The following is a 16,011-nucleotide window of genomic DNA, read 5'->3' on the forward strand; positions in this document are numbered from 1 at the left end:
CGAATAGTCCTATTAATATATCTATTAATTAAATTGAATTTGTAGTTTAAAACTTCGCACAAAGAAAACTATGCCCGGGTGGCTTCCCTGGTAAATGTCTTTAATTATTAAGGAAGAAATAATGCTAATTCTACACAGACTCTTCCAGGAAACCAAAGAGGAAGAAATACTGCCTAGTTCATTGTGAGGCCAGCATTAACTTGATATCAAAACCAAAACCAAAAACTGAGCTTTGTTTTACAAGGGAAACAAGAGACAAAGAAACTAAACTAATAACCCTCATTAACAGAGATACAAAAATTCTTGACAGAATTTTCATAAATCAGACTCAACAGTTTATAAAAAAGCAGTGCATCTTAACCAAGTGGGTTTTAAAACCGCTCAGGAATGCAAGGTTGGTTTAATGTTAGACAACCAACCAATGGAATTCACTAATAAGAAAACCATATTATCCGCCTTGAGTACAAAGTTAAATAGAAGTAGGATCTTGTAAGTAAGGAATCAGAGGAGAATGAATGTTGGCTAGGAAGCCAGCAGTATCTACTATGGTGGCAGTCTTTAAAATCAAGCTGCATGCTGTGTAATATCATTATTATAAACCTACAGTTCACCTAAGCCATTGCCGGTCACATGGGTACATCTACTTGCCTTTTTATTTATTTATTTATTTTTTGATGCTAAATTAGTCTTAAGTTGCCTTAAAATTAAAAAAAAAAAAAAGGTTTTTTTTTGTTATGTTATTGGCAGATAGGGTAAGCCAAATTGAAACTCCTTTAGTTTTTTGTTAGCAACCTGCACTTTTTATTGTGGAAAATTTTAGAATAGAAGGAGTTTATTGAGCCTCTATGTGTCCATTAACTAATTTCAGTCATTAACAACTTGTGGTGAGTCTTGTTTCAGCTATACCCTATCCTTTGAAGCAAATTATTTTGACGCAAATCTCAGAATTCATTGTTTCATTCATTAATTCTTTGGCATGTATCTTTAAAAGATAAAAGATTCTTTTTATTTTTTAAAAATAATCACAGTATCCCTAACACACCTGCAAAAAATTAACTGTAGTTCCTTTATATCATAAAATATCCAGTGTTCAGCTTTTGGCTATCATAAAAAATCTTTTTGTATAGTTTGGATTCACTCTAGTAATGCCTATTTTGTGACTCAACAAGTTTAGTGAAATCTATGACATTAGGACTTTTCCATGGGGAGAACTATTGAAAGTTGCTTTTCATGATCACAGTGAGAACCTTCATTGAAATTAAGTTTGGAAAAATATAGTTGTTTTTTCATATTTTTTATACAGTATTTTGTTTTGTTTTGAATGTTAAAGATCTGACTGTTAGATTTTTTTGTAAAATGATCATTACTGAGTTATTTATTTACTGAGAGCATTCTGTCTGCCAAAGCAGTGCTGGTTAGTGAGCAAGATAGACATCTTTCTTTGTGCTTAGTCATGTTAAAGACTAATGTTTCAACTTTTATATTTAAAACCTTAATTCATGGCTTGTTCTGGGCAAGGAATAAGTTGTTTTCTTGATTTTATTCACTTTGATTTCCCCCACCCCACATCCTGCCAAATCCTGTGCTTGCAGTCATTGTGCCAGATGGTGTGACAGTTTTTATTTTTGTGTTGAAAATGACATTCCAACTTGGCTGTTTAAGACAAAGTTGTTGCCCTCAAATAGCTTAAAATTTAGTAGAAGAGATACATCCAGCAGACAATAATAACGGCAAGCTGACTGTTTCATTTCCCATGCCCTATTTGACTTGATTATTTTTTTGGTTTAACTGTTTTCTTTTTCTTTCTACCCATGTTGTATGACTGCATCTTGCAGGAGAGCCTTATAGATGCAAGTGAAGACAGTCAGCTAGAAGCTGCCATCAGAGCCTCCTTACAAGAGACACATTTTGATTCCACACAGACAAAACAGGATAGCCGCTCAGATGAAGAATCTGAATCTGAACTTTTTTCTGGCAGTGAGGAGTTCATATCTGTTTGTGGCTCTGATGAAGAGGAGGAGATAGAGAATCTTGCGAAGTCTAGAAAGTCTCCCCACAAAGATTTGGGGCATAGAAAAGAGGAGAACAGAAGGTCACTGACTGAGCCCCCTGCCAGAACTGAGCCTGGAACAGCCACAAACCACCAAGGATTGCCAGTTGTGGATTCAGAAATATTGGAGATGTCACCTGAAAAATCAGATGGAATAGTGGAGGGCATTGATGTAAATGGTGGGTCACATTTTAAACTTCCTTTACTTAAAACTTAAATATTGCTGAAGAGAATTATTTGTTTAAATTAGTCTTCTGTCACACAGCTATATATATTTTTTTAACCCTTCCTTTAGGACCAAAAGCACAGCTGATGTTGCGGTATCCAGATGGAAAAAGGGAACAAATCACTCTTCCAGAGCAAGCTAAACTACTAGTAAGTAAATCTAATTTACTTGAAGCAGAGAAACTAATTGGTATAATTAGCTTGATGATTCTTTGATATGGGTGTTAGTTAGGTCTTACCTCTAACTGGAAACTTCACTGTGGTGAATCTTTTAATTCTCACTGCTTTGTTTCCTTCCCACCTTATCTTGGGCAACTTGCATAGTCTGTTCTAGTCAAGGCTTCTCTGTTCCATAGCTCCTTGCAATAGAAACCCAACTGAAATTATTACCTGGAAAAGGAGTGAGGTTTATTTGATGACTGTAGTGGGGCCTCCTGGGTTTCCTAGTAGCTGGAATTGAAAAGTAGTTAAAAACCATGACTGTTTTTCTGTGTGTTTCTCTTGTGGGGCCTGTTGAGTTTCCCCCTGGTGATTCTCTGCTTCATACCATTCTTCTCTCTGTATTCTGGTGACCGTTGTTTGGAAAACAGCTTGTACATAATCCGTAATAGGGATATATTGAGAGCTTTTCCTCTAGAGTCCACAGCTGATAAGCCTTCCCTCTGTGTTTTTCAACTCCTGGAAAAGAGAATGAATCTGACTTGTTTAGATTAGCCTATGAATGAATCCTCCTTGGGTCAAGTGTTTATACCTGGCCATTTCCTGTGGCTGAAAATAATTAAGACTCTTGAAGACTGTGACAAATGCAGGCAGACTCTGGCCTCTGGCGTTAATACCTAGAATGTCTCCCTAGTCTAGTAATTGGAAAGGAATGGGAAATGAAACAATGAATACAAGTATAGACCACTTTTTCCAGAAGATTGGTTTTGAATCTAGAGTGGGAAATGAGCAGCAGTCAGAGAGAGAAACATGATTGAAGGAGAGACTAAGCATGTTTAAGTCTGATGGGAAGCATCTGTAGAAAAGATGTTGAAGATACATGTAAAAGAACTTGGTTTGTGGTGGTGGCATGGCTTCTGAAAAGGCAAGAAAGGATTCAGTGCACTACTGACAAGATAGGATGAAGGACGTATCTTCCCTGATAAATAGAAGGAAGGAAAACTACTGAAATGTTTAAAAATGAGGATAATAATCTTATAAACAGAAATTGGGTTTGTTTATTGGTGAGACAGTAATAACCCTGAACATTTCAATGTCATTTACTGGCTATTAATTATTGAGTACAGGTTTATTATCTCCCCATGCAAAGTGTTATATTGCCACTTCTACAAGAGTGAGCTTCAGTTTTTATAACTTAAACTTACATCTTATCTGATATAAAAATGAATATTATATTTTTTAATTCTTCATTATGGTCTGTCTTTTGTTTTCATTTAACAACTTTGTCTTTTCTCTTGTTTTTCATAGGCTTTGGTGAAGCATGTCCAGTCTAAAGGATATCCAAATGAACGTTTTGAACTTCTCACCAACTTCCCTCGGAGGAAACTCTCTCATCTGGACTATGACATTACATTACAGGAGGCAGGCCTTTGTCCTCAAGAGACTGTCTTTGTACAGGAAAGAAATTAACATCACGGCCTGACCTCTCTCAGCTTACCCCTTTTCCCTTTTTCTGTGAGATACCATGTCACTGAGTATGCATTTTGGCTCATAGGACCATAGAGCCAAAGTTGGGCAAGCAAGTCACCTGCCTTCTCTTCTGTTTCTTGTTCTCTCCTGTAATCAACCTCACCTTCCCCCTTTTTTTCCCTCCTCTCCCATTTTCTTCCTTTTCCTACTTTTCTCTCTCTTTCTTACCTAATCTGGTGACCAAATGGAAGTGTTAGGATAAGACCTCCTAGTACTGGCAGCAGGAAATGTGTGTTCCAATAAGTGGTCTCTTACACAGCACTTTTAGGGGATCAAATGAAATGTTACTCCTCAGACTCCTTTGGTAAAGGAATGGCTAGATTCAGAATAAGAACAGCCTCTCTGTTTTGTGAGCCCTTTTTTAGTAGGGAGAAGAAATTCTCTAACACATGTTTTGTTTTGTTGTTCATGTAGGAAATACCACGTAACAAAGTGCCCAGGCTTTTGTTTACATGGAAAAAGCATCCTTTATAATTACTGCTCATTATATTTAATGTTTTTCTCAAAGAACTCCCATCTAGAATTATTTCCATGATATGTGTTATTGACAGAGTGTTAAATTAGGGTGAGTAGCATGGAGTGGCTTTCAGTATCCTAGCCTGAGACAGCTTTCTTCGTTATTACTCTGTAAACTATCTTGATCCTGCTAATCTTGGGATGGACATTTTGTGAGCACGTTGTGATGACTAGGATAGGAAGGTACTTTGCTGTTTTTGCCAGTACAGCATATTAGTTCCTTTGGCCCTTCCATTGTTTGGGTCCACAAGTGATCTATAGGAAGGCAGCTGTTAAGTAATCATGAGTACAATGGCTTGTAGTTGTAACCACTATGGTTATTGATTGTCCTATGTGCTTTAAGGCATACTTAATGTATGCCCTAGGGGAAAAAGAAGAAGATGCAGCTGAGAGTTGCTAACCATGTTCCTTTGGTTAGAAATAATGATTTATCTTTTACCATTGGTTGGAACTGTCTCTGAAAAGCTCTGGTGATTGAATGAGCTTAATTCCTCATGCAGTTTTTTACAAAAGGTATCAAAACTGAAAACTTAGCTCTAAGGGGAGGACCCTTAAAATCAATTCCTAAGACAACATTTAGTAACGGAAGTGGGGAAGATTACCTGTAATTTTCGGGTGTGGGTTTTTTCTGCCAACAGAAGCCACATTCAAATTGTAGTTGGTGAGCACTTTTTTCAGTATTATTTAGAAGAGGTCATCTTGAATCTATTTAATACGATTAGACTTACCAGCTTCACATTATGCTCAGTTCTTATTTTGAGCTTTAGAGTCCTCTGAACGGGTAGCAGTAATTCTGGTGGCAAAATCAGAACTTTAACTTGTTATAAAATCATAATACAGAGTGAACCTATTTTGTTGATTGGGATTTAGATTGATTGATTCTTCTACTTGAGGAACATAAATTGCTATTACTCAGAGACCTTTAGGTTCCCATCTATTTTAAGATCACTCTCTTGGCAACTGGGGGATTTAAAAAGAAAAAAGATGCTTGTGTGTTGCTAGTACACAATTAGAGAATACGGTTTCTAATGGTTGGACTTTGAGGGACCCTCCCTAAAGAATGAGTTATGTATGTCCTCAAGGAAATCATGGAAAATTCTGTTTATTCTTCAGTGAGTCCTTTTGAATTGATGTTCTTACATTTTTTCTAAGTCTGTGTAAGTGCTTATGTATAAGTATATAATTGTATAAATATTTATAAATATATTTATATAATTACAATTTCATTTATACCTTGAGTCAAAGTTCTCTCTTTAGATTGGTGACTGAGTAATACCACTTTGGTGTATTTTCATAGGCTCTCGAGGCTAACTAGCAACTTCTGATTCACTGAGGAAGCATGGTTTTCATGTTAATTCCTCAATTGTTTCTCTGAACTTGGATAATATACTTGCTGTCTGAAGAACAGAGCTATATACAAAGGTGCATTAGGGGGTAAAAAAACTATTGGTCATAGACAAGGTCAAAAATCTGAAAATTCAGGGAGGCACAGGGTAAGAGGTGAGGTTATGCTCAGCTTTGGTGCTGTGGTGGCACCTGTCTCCACTCTCAGCAGAGTCACAGCTAAAGTCCAAATCTGTTAAAAATATGAAGTCAAGAATTTTCCCCATAGGATTCTGTTTCATTCTTTTACCTACTAGTTTCTCTTTGTAAAACATATCTAGAAACCTTAAGACAACATGTTCATTAATGATAAGATGTAGTTCTTTCTGATAAGCTCAGCTCTGGCATATCCACATATAAGAAACCAAAGTAACTTTTTCAACTTTGATTACTATGAGATGACCACATCAAAGTGATACAAGTAAGCATATCAAAGAGATGGGGCATGAGATATTGATCCAACTTAAATAAAACAGGGGTTTTTAGAGTTCAAGATGTAGAGGATTTTATTTTGAGGCAGGAGTGTAATTATCCTGGGTTTGGTGTACAGGCCCACAAGAAAGGCATTATGAATTGTACACAGGAAGAGTATAGATTGTGCTTTGTGCAAGAACTTAATCCACTTTATTAGTAAGTCTTATTTCCTCTGCAAATTCCTTAGCTCTTTGGAAGAGAGGTTTTATTGAATAGATAAAATGAAGTTAGTAAGATTAGGTAAAAATAGTCACTCCTCTTAGGTATTGGAAATAGCTTGAAAGAGACCTTAAAAGGTAGGAAGGAAAAGAACAAGATAGAGTTTGATGAGAATAAATGACAGAAGACAAATATAGGGAGATGAAATGAAAATTAGTAGGGAGGAAGGTAACAGGAAATCATTTGAATTTGATTTATGAAGGGACCAGAGAAGAGAATAGCCAAACGGGGGAAGAACAGGAAAGTAATTTTTAGTAACTAACAAGTACTAAGTATTTCATGTGCATTTTCTCCTTTAATCTCCCTAAGAACTCCACAAAATGCATATTTTCCCCATTTTATAGATAAGGAAGAAAATTGAAGTTTAGAGAACTTGTTCAGGATGTCACAGCTAGTAAGTGGCAAAATCAGAGTTGGCATTCATGCTTTTTTTTCACTCCCGTGCTGTGGTCTCCAACAGAAATCAATTTGTTCAAAAGGTTATCTTCTCATTGTTTGGCTCTGTAAGTTATTTGGTTTTGTTTCCTTAAAGCTCGTGAGATTTGTACTATGCCTATATAGTCTTATTTACACCATTATTTCAGGGGCTGATTACTAATTGTTTTTTAAAAATGATGCACTGATGAAAATGTGAAAGGAAAATAACTATGGCACTATTTGCCAAGAAAAAAATGGAAAGGATAAAAAAGAATTTTATCAACTTTTTTTTTTTTAACCATTTTTCAGAAAAGATACAATTATCTTTTCTATATCCCATCTATATTAGATTGTTGAACATTCTGTGTGTGTATTTTCAAATCTTCTATAAAATTCTACTTCCTTGACTCTGTAAGTTAACAGTTATTTGAGTCCTTAATCAAAGTTGGAAAAATCTTAATCTAAGATCTGCTTCCTGCCTGTTTTATCCAGTTGGAGAGACACACTACACATGAGATAATAGAACATGTAAACACTTACTTTCCTGAGTCTGAACCATAATTATAATAGAAGTTTAGAAAAGGTAAAGAATAGTGTAAGTTTTATTTAGGGAAATAAAACTGAAAAGTGGCAAACACTTGCTCACATTTTCTTTTGATTCCCCTGTATTCTTTAGTACCAGCTTTTGAAACTGCTAGATTTAGGGTGTGACATTTAACAATAAGGCATAACTAGGAAAGAATTATTGATCCCAGGATTAAAGATTTAAGCCAGCAGGGATCTCATTTGGACATTTAGGAAAATACCAGAGGGAGCCACTTCCTACTGGAAAGGGAAGATTTAATTTCTCTTCCCAGGTACACATTAAATGTATTATATATTATATGCAGAAGGGGCACTATATTAGGTATAAAGTATACTTGGGTTACATCTGTGCTTCTAATTCTCTGTTGAGAATTGGACTAGATCAATAGCTCTTAGTCTGTTCAAGTAAAAGGGCTTGTAACGTTAAAATCCGGCAGTGGTGGGGAGTTGTGGGGTTAAGTATTAAAATCCTTAATTCCTTAGGTGGAGAAAATGTAAGTGTGCATGTGGAATTGCAGGTCCTTTCCAGAGACTCTGGGAACCCACAGATTGTAGACCACTGAATTATATTATCTCTGAATCCTCTCCACTCCAAAATTTAATGCTCTGAGTCTCTTCCTTTTATTTATATATTATCCCTAGAGTAATTAAAAGTACTCTTGTTAATCAGTTCTTGCTTTTTTCCCTGTGTCCGGGTTTCATTTGTCCAGTAACTTGATCTACCCATACTGTGATGATTGAAATCTCCAGAAGGAGAGTATAATAGTTTCAGGTTTACTAACGATCCTTTAAACAGAATTCATTACTTTTAATTAAAACTTAATGCTGTTTTCCTAATCAGCGCTGAGTGTAACTAAAATGTAATAAGAACCAATTATTTCACTGACAGCCAGAGTTAAATTTAATTCTGTGTGTTTGCTTAAACAAAGCAGTTTACTGACTAAGCAGTTGTTAGGAAATTGATTTGTGTAAATTGTAGAATTCACTTGGTTTTGACAGAAACAAGTTTTTCAGGATCGAATTAGATTGACTTTTTAAAATATTTCTTATCCCATAGAGTGTATCTCCATGGTGTCATTCTGTCTTTCTGGATCTCTTTCATTTAGAGCCAGAGAGAGAGAGTAAATAGTACTCAGAAGTATTACTCAATAGTAAATCATGAAATGGGGGTTGATGAGTAAGTAAAGTCTTGTGTAAAACTAAATGAGAGTAAGAAGAACCCACCCTTCTGGTGAACATAGCAATTTTCCAATAAACATAAGCCTTGATGAAAAGGCCACTTAAGGACAGCTGTGTACTATGAATATTTAACTTCATTTATTTGCCTTGCTTAGCATTTTACTTACTGTCTTGCCATGAAACTTAGTATTGCACTGTATACATTTTAGAATAGTGGTAAAAATGTTCTGTAGTACTGAAAATAACCAACAGAGAACACCAAGGCAGTGTGGTGATTTCTCCTGATAGGTCAAAATTCTATATTTCAGTGATGGCTGTTTCAGTCTTTGATTCACCTATGTGTCAGTCCTGCTAGAGAGACAGATTAGAATCTTAGCCTTTTTTTTTAATAGAGATTATGATGACCTTGGTAGTTTTCCCATGAAGTGATCGTGTGATTAAATTATTGAATGTAATGAGACCCTTAATTAGAAAATCTTTTAATACAACTTTCTCTTTTACGTTTCCATTCTGTTCTTGATTTTTGACATCTATTCTCAGAAAATGTCATAATTTTTAATGAAATTGGATATGTTTAAGAAATTCAATTTCTGACTTTTAATAACTTTTCATTTTTTATAAATTAATATACCAGGAAAGAATTTGAGGCAAACATCATTTTTTATAACTCTCTCTCTAACTAAGAATCCTTATTCCAAATATAGAATAGCTAGTCCATAACACCCTTCCCTCTTCTTTAGCTTATGGAATGCTGTTGTATTGCTTAGAATCTCAGTCTTTCTCATAAACATAATAGTTTTGGTACAGGCTTTTCTTTGACATATGATCTCAAAGTAGAGTTGAGCAATCTAATATGAACTACCTTAATAAAACATAATTTAGTATTTCTGTAAAGCATTTTCAAAAGATAACCAGACTTACTTGTAGGATTAGAGATATAAATACTGATGGTAGTATTTTGCCTGAGAACAATCACATATTAATCTATAAATATGGACATTTGCCTTGCTGTACTTAATTCTGTTGTACCAAACAACAAGTTTTTGTTGTTTGCTTAATAGTGTTTCCTCTACAGAGATCAAAATGCCCTAAGATTTTATATCCCTTATAAAGTCACTTGGGTTTATAGATTGGATGAATAAGCTCTACTTAATGTAAGAAAAATTTTATCTCCATTGAAAGAAATTATTAATCTAACTCAGCCACCATGAATCACTCATTTCTTAGACATGGTAGATAAAATGGGAAACATTTCAAATCATTAGATAAATTCTGACTTGGAATTGAATTCTCCCCTCCTTAAAGTCTTTTCTGTTTTTTTCTTAGACTCAATATGGGCATCTTAACTGATAAGGGAGAGAAATTCTGAAACCATTCCCTGCCATTCTGCTTTTTTTTTTTATTTTCCTCTGTCAAGGTTGCTGATTCTAGTATGTGTCACCAGGACATATTCAAGTTAATGACATTGGAATGTTGATGCTCAGTTGGATATCTTTCTGTTTTCAACAAAATGGTTTTATAGTATGCTTTTCTCAAGCTTCTGTGTTCTTACTAATGAAAAATATCAATAAATGGTGTGATTCAAAATATAAATAGGTTTTTGACACTAATCATATGCTCTTAACAGTAGCTTTTTGATAATTTACTGCCCTGTAAGTTAAACCTCTGATGGAGTGACCACTGCCACCAGAAAATCCCCTTACCTGCTAATTAGAATGAAAGTAGTATGTGACCTCCACATTTCAGCTAATTAGTAGTAAGCTTGTAGTGGCTGTTTATCTTACCTATTTGGGGACTTGGGCCTTGTTCCTTTCCTAGGTTTGTCCCTTAGATTTGGAAAGACTATTTAAAACTTGCTGGGAGACAGACAGTAAAGATGTGAGATAATCCTCTAGTCTTAGTTGTAGAGAAATGAGTACCAGTTGATGCTAATATGATACTTGGATTTTGAGGGGCTTCCAGCCAAGCTTTGGCATGAATCTTAGAAATAATTTTATTCACTCCTTTAAGAATCTTTTTTTTTTTTTTTAAGAACGGTTTTCCTTTTGATTGTTAACAACTTCTAAGCATCTGGTGTCTTTATTATTATTTTAACCCTTTAAGAAAGAAAGTAGGTATTGATTGTTCCATGGAAACTCTCAGGAGTGTTTGTAGGCTTCTCTGCATGCTTTGTATGAGTTCAGTTTTAACTGCATTTTGAATCATCTGGAATGTCCAATTCTGGTGTCCTCACTATTGTGTTTTTTCAACATTTTTCATGTCATTTTCCAAACCTCACTTCCCATCTTATTCGGAGAAGTTAATCAAGGAATGGAATTTGGGGATAGGGACGGGGGTGGGTTGGGGACTTGAGTGAAGTCAACTTAGGGTATTTGCTTTAGTGTTCTCAAGCAGTTTCTAACGGTATTTAGAAATTCCCTGGGATGTTTGTATACTCAACTTATTCTGGATAAAGTGGTGGTCTCAGTGAGATTTGCATTCTTAATGCAGGACAAGCTCTAAATTTAATCTGTAGTGTAATTTGGTTATTGAATCCAAGAAGGTAATGGACAGAGACAGTGCTCCTATTGTAGTGTTTCTGGCAAGTGCTCCCTAAAATGCACATAACATATAGTTCTCAATTTTCAGGGCTTTAATCCCATGGTGCTAGGAGAGATCATTTGTTTCTGCAGTTCTCAAGAGTGGGAAGAAGGCTTTGGGACCAGTGAGAAAGGGGCGACAGGATCATCCACTAAATTTTTTTGTTCAAGACACTTGAAAGACCCTCTTGTATATCTAGTAAGAGATAATAAAGGTGCTAGGGAAAGCCTTAAATTTGAAGACATAAGGAGACCATAGAAAATATACACTTGTAGGAGGAGAAAAACATGCTGTTAGATAAAGCAGAGCTGTAACTGCTGGCTAAGACTCAATGGAACTTCCACTTGCTCTAAAACCAGGGAAATCTTAAATAACTGGGTGTGATATATCTATAGATACACGTAGTCTATAGGTAAATAATTTCTAAAATGAGGATCTTTCTCTTGGTGATCCTCTGGTTTTGGCTGTACCAAATTGTGAATATTCTTGCTGTGTTGTACCCAGTTACTTTATATTGATACTGCAACTTGAATTGGGGAGGGGGCGGTGGGACATTTGGGGTGGGGGAGGGAGGGGAGTCTTTCAAAGACATCAGCTCACTGTGCTGAGAGAGGGACCAAACTCAAGGAAACCTCTGATCTATAAATTCAACTGCTGCATTTTTTTATAAATACATGTAAATGTCCTGTTGTAATATTTGATCTTGGAAATAAAATCAAAAACTTTTCAGTATTAGTTTTTTTGCATTACTGTTTTTGTGAGGTAAGACTGGGTACTGTTGATACTTTTGTTAGTACAATTCAGGTTTGCTTGCCCTCATGTTCTCATGTTGAGGACACTAGTGTTTACTGACAAAGGTTAGTTCATCATTCCATTATCAAGGGTGACGTTTGTTAGCTTCTTCTCTACTCTTAGTTATATGTTGAACATTCATGATAAAAGCTCTATGAACGTTGGCTGAACTGTTCATGAAATTGTTGGGTTGGCTAGCCTTGTAAGGAAAGTAAGGTTCTATATTTGACGTTGGCAGTCCAACGAATACGTCACAGTAGTTCAGTTGCTCAGTCGAGTCTGACTCTTTGTGACCCCATGAACCACAGCACGCCAGGCCTCCCTGTCCAACACTAACTCCTGGAGTCCACCCAAACCCATGTCCATCAAGTCGGTGATGCCATCCAACCGTCTCATCCTCTGTTGTCCCCTTCTCCTCCTGCCCTCAATGTTTCCCAGCATCAGTTCAGTTCAGTCGCTCAGTCGTGTCCAACTCTTTGCGACCCCGTGAACCATAGCACGCCAGGCCTCCCTGTCCATCACCAACTCCAGGAGTCCACCCAAACCATGTCCATTGAGCCGGTGATGCCATCCAACCATCTCAACCTCAGTCGTCCCCTTCTCCTGCCCTCAATCTTTCCCAGCATCAGGGTCTTTTCCAATGAGTCAGCTCTTTTCATCAGGTGGCCAAAGTATTGGAGTTTCAGCTTCAACATCAGTCCTTGCAATGAACACCCAGGACTGATCTCCTTTAGGATGGACTGGTTGGATCTCCTTGCAGTCCAAGGGACTCTCAAGAGTCTTCTCCGACACTACAGGTCAAAAGCATCAATTCTTCAGCTCTCAGCCGCCTTTATAGTCTAACTCTCACATTCATACATGACCACTGGAAAAACCATAGCATTGACTACATGCACCTTTATTGGTAAAGTAATGTCACCACTTTTTAATATACTATCTAGTTTGGTCATAACTTTCCTTCCAAGGAGTAAGCATCTTTTAATTTCATGGCTGCAGTCAACATCTGCAGTGATTTTGGAGCCCAGAAAAATTAAAGTCAGCCGCTGTTTCCCCATCTATCTGCCATGAAGTGATGGGACTGGATGCCATGATCTTAGTTTTCTGAATGCTGAGCTTTAAGCCAACTTTTTCACTCTCCTCTTTCACTTTCTTCAGGAGGCTCTTTAGTTCTTCCCTTTCTGCCATAAGGGTGGTGTCATCTGCATATCTGAGGTTATTGATATTTCCCCTGGCAATCTTGATTCCAGCCTGTGCTTCCTCCAGCCCAGCATTTCTCATTATGTACTCTGCATATAAGTTAAATAAGCAGAGTGACAATATACAGCCTTGACATACTCCTTTTCCTCTTTGCAACCAGTCTGTTGTTCCATGTCTAGTTCTAACTGTTGCTTCCTGACCTGCATACAGATTTCTCAAGAGGCAGGTCAGGTGGTCTGGTATTCCCATCTCTTTCAGAATTTTCCACAGTGTATTGTGATCCACACAGTCAAAGGATTTGGCATAGTCAATAAAGCAGAAATAGATGTTTTTCTGGAACTCTTGCTTTTTTGATGATCCAGCGAATGTTGGCATTTTGATCTCTGGTTCCTCTGCCTTTTCTAAAACCAGCTTGAACAACTGGAAGCTCACGGTTCATGTATTGCTGAAGCCTGGCTTGGAGAATTTTAAGCATCATTTTACTAGCGTGTGAGATGAGTGCAATTGTGTGGTAGTTTGAGCATTCTTTGGGATTGCCTTTCTTTGGGACTGGAATGAAACTGACCTTTTCAAGTCCTGTGGCCACTGCTGAGTTTTCCAAATTTGCTGGCATATTAAGTGCAGCACTTTCACAGCGTCATCTTTCAGGATTTGAAATAGCTCAACTGGAATTCCATCACCTCCACTAGCTTTGCTTGTAGTGATGACCCACTTGACTTCACATTCCAGGATATCTAACTCTAGGTGAGTGATCACACCATGGTGATTATCTGGGTCGTGAAGATCTTTTTTGTACAGTTCTTCTGTGTATTCTTGCCACCTCTTCTTAATATCTTCTGCTTCTGTCAGGTCCCTATGATTTTTTTCCTTTATTGAGCCCATCTTTGAATGAAATATTCCCTTGGTATCTCTAATTTTCTTGAAGAGATCTCTAGTCTTTCCCATTCTATTGTTTTCCTCTATTTTTTTGCATTGATCGCTGAGGAAGGCTTTCTTATCTCTTCTTTGGAACTCTGCATTCAAATGGGTATATCTTTCTTTTTCTCCTTTGCTTTTCTCTTCCCTTCTTTTCACAGCTATTTGTAAGGCCTCCTCAGACAGCCATTTTGCTTTTTTGCATTTCTTTTTCTTGGGGATGGTCTTGATTCCTGTCTCCTGTACAGTGTCACAAACCTCCATCCATAGTTCAGCAGGCAATCTCTCTATGAGATCTAGTCCCTTAAATCTATTTCTCACTTCCACTGTATAGTCATAAGGGATTTGATTTAGGTCATACCTGAATGGTCTAGTGGTTTTTTCCACTTTCTTCAATTTCAGTCTGAATTTGGCAATAAGGGGTTCATGATCTAAGCCACAGTCAGCTCTTGGTCTTATTTTTGTGACTGTATAGAGCGTCTCTATATTTGGCTGCAAAGAATATAATCAATCTGATTTCAGTGTTGACCATCTGGTGATGTCCATGTGTAGAGTCTTCTCTTGTGTTGTTGGAAGAGTCTTTTCAAATGAGTCAGCTCTTCTCATCAGGTGGCCAGAGTATTGGAGTTTCAGCTTCAGCATCAGTCTCTCCAATGAACACCCAGGACTGATCTCCTTTAGGATGGACTGGTTGGATCTCCTTGTAGTCCAAGGGACTGTCAGGAGTCTTCTCCAACACCACAGCTCAAAAGCATCAATACTTTGGCGCTCAGCCTTCTTTGTAGTCCAGCTGTCACATCCATACATAGCCACTGGAAAAACCATAGCCTTGACTAGACGGATCTTTGTTGGCAAAGTAATGTCTCTGCTTTTTAATATGCTGTCTAGGTTGGTCATAACTTTCCTCCAAGGAGCAAGTGTCTTTTAATTTCATGACTGCAATCACCATCTGCAGTGATTTTGGAGCCCAGAAAAATAAAGCCAGCCACTGTGTCCACTGTTTCCCCATCTATCTGCCATGAAATGGTGGGACCAGATGCCATGATCTTAGTTTTCTGAATGTTGAGCTTTAAGCCAACTTTTTCACTCTCCTCTTGCACTTTCTTCAAGAGGCTCTTTAGTTCTTCCTCACTTTCTGCCATAAGGGTGGTACATTTGTATATCTGATGTTATTGATATTTCTCCTGGCAATCTTGATTCCAGCTTGTGCTTCCTCCAGCCCAGTATTTCTCATGATGTACTCTGCATATAAGTTAAATAAGTAGAGTGACAATATACAGCTTTGACAATATTCAGGGCAGTGGGTAGGTAGGGATGTCATTTCTGAGACAGAAAGACTGGTGGATCAAGCAGATTTTGTGGAAAAGTCATTTTGGATGTGTTCACTGTGGCACTTCCAAGTGCAGGTGTAGTACAGCATGTTGAACACATGATTCTGATGCTTGAGGAGAGGTGAACCGAACTGAAGAGATTTTAGAAATCATCAGCATTACAGATGAAGTTTAGAGCCAAGAGAAAGAATGAGGTCACTAGGGAGAAAGAGAAGATGGCCCAGAACCCAGGCCTAGAGATTACCAACATGAAGAGGCCCCGTCTAGGCGGTGTGACCGGTGAAGGAGGAGAAACACCAGAGTGAACTGTCAAGTGAGCCAAGAGTGAGAATGTTCAAAAAGCATCTAGTCACCAACTGTCTAGTTCTGTCTAGGGTCACGTTTTCAATAGACAAGAAATCATTGGAGACTAAGAACAGTTTCAGTGTGGTGTTGGAGATGGAAGGTTAATTTGAGTCT

At 37.2% G+C, this 16,011-nt stretch overlaps 1 protein-coding gene across 1 annotated transcript in view; it reads left to right on the plus strand.

The window, feature by feature from the left end:
• Positions 1-12,052, plus strand: part of UBXN7 (UBX domain protein 7) — a 58,613-nt gene extending 46,561 nt beyond the window's left edge. The window contains exons 9-11 of the mRNA XM_043873896.1: positions 1,836-2,229; positions 2,346-2,425; positions 3,743-12,052. Coding sequence (XP_043729831.1) covers positions 1,836-2,229; positions 2,346-2,425; positions 3,743-3,904 — 636 coding nt within the window. The 3' untranslated portion in view covers positions 3,905-12,052. The remainder of the gene's footprint in view (positions 1-1,835; positions 2,230-2,345; positions 2,426-3,742) is intronic.
• Positions 12,053-16,011: the final 3,959 nt, after the last annotated feature.

This window comes from Cervus elaphus, chromosome 19, assembly GCF_910594005.1.
Source record: "Cervus elaphus chromosome 19, mCerEla1.1, whole genome shotgun sequence".
Taxonomy (NCBI): Eukaryota; Metazoa; Chordata; class Mammalia; order Artiodactyla; family Cervidae; genus Cervus; species Cervus elaphus.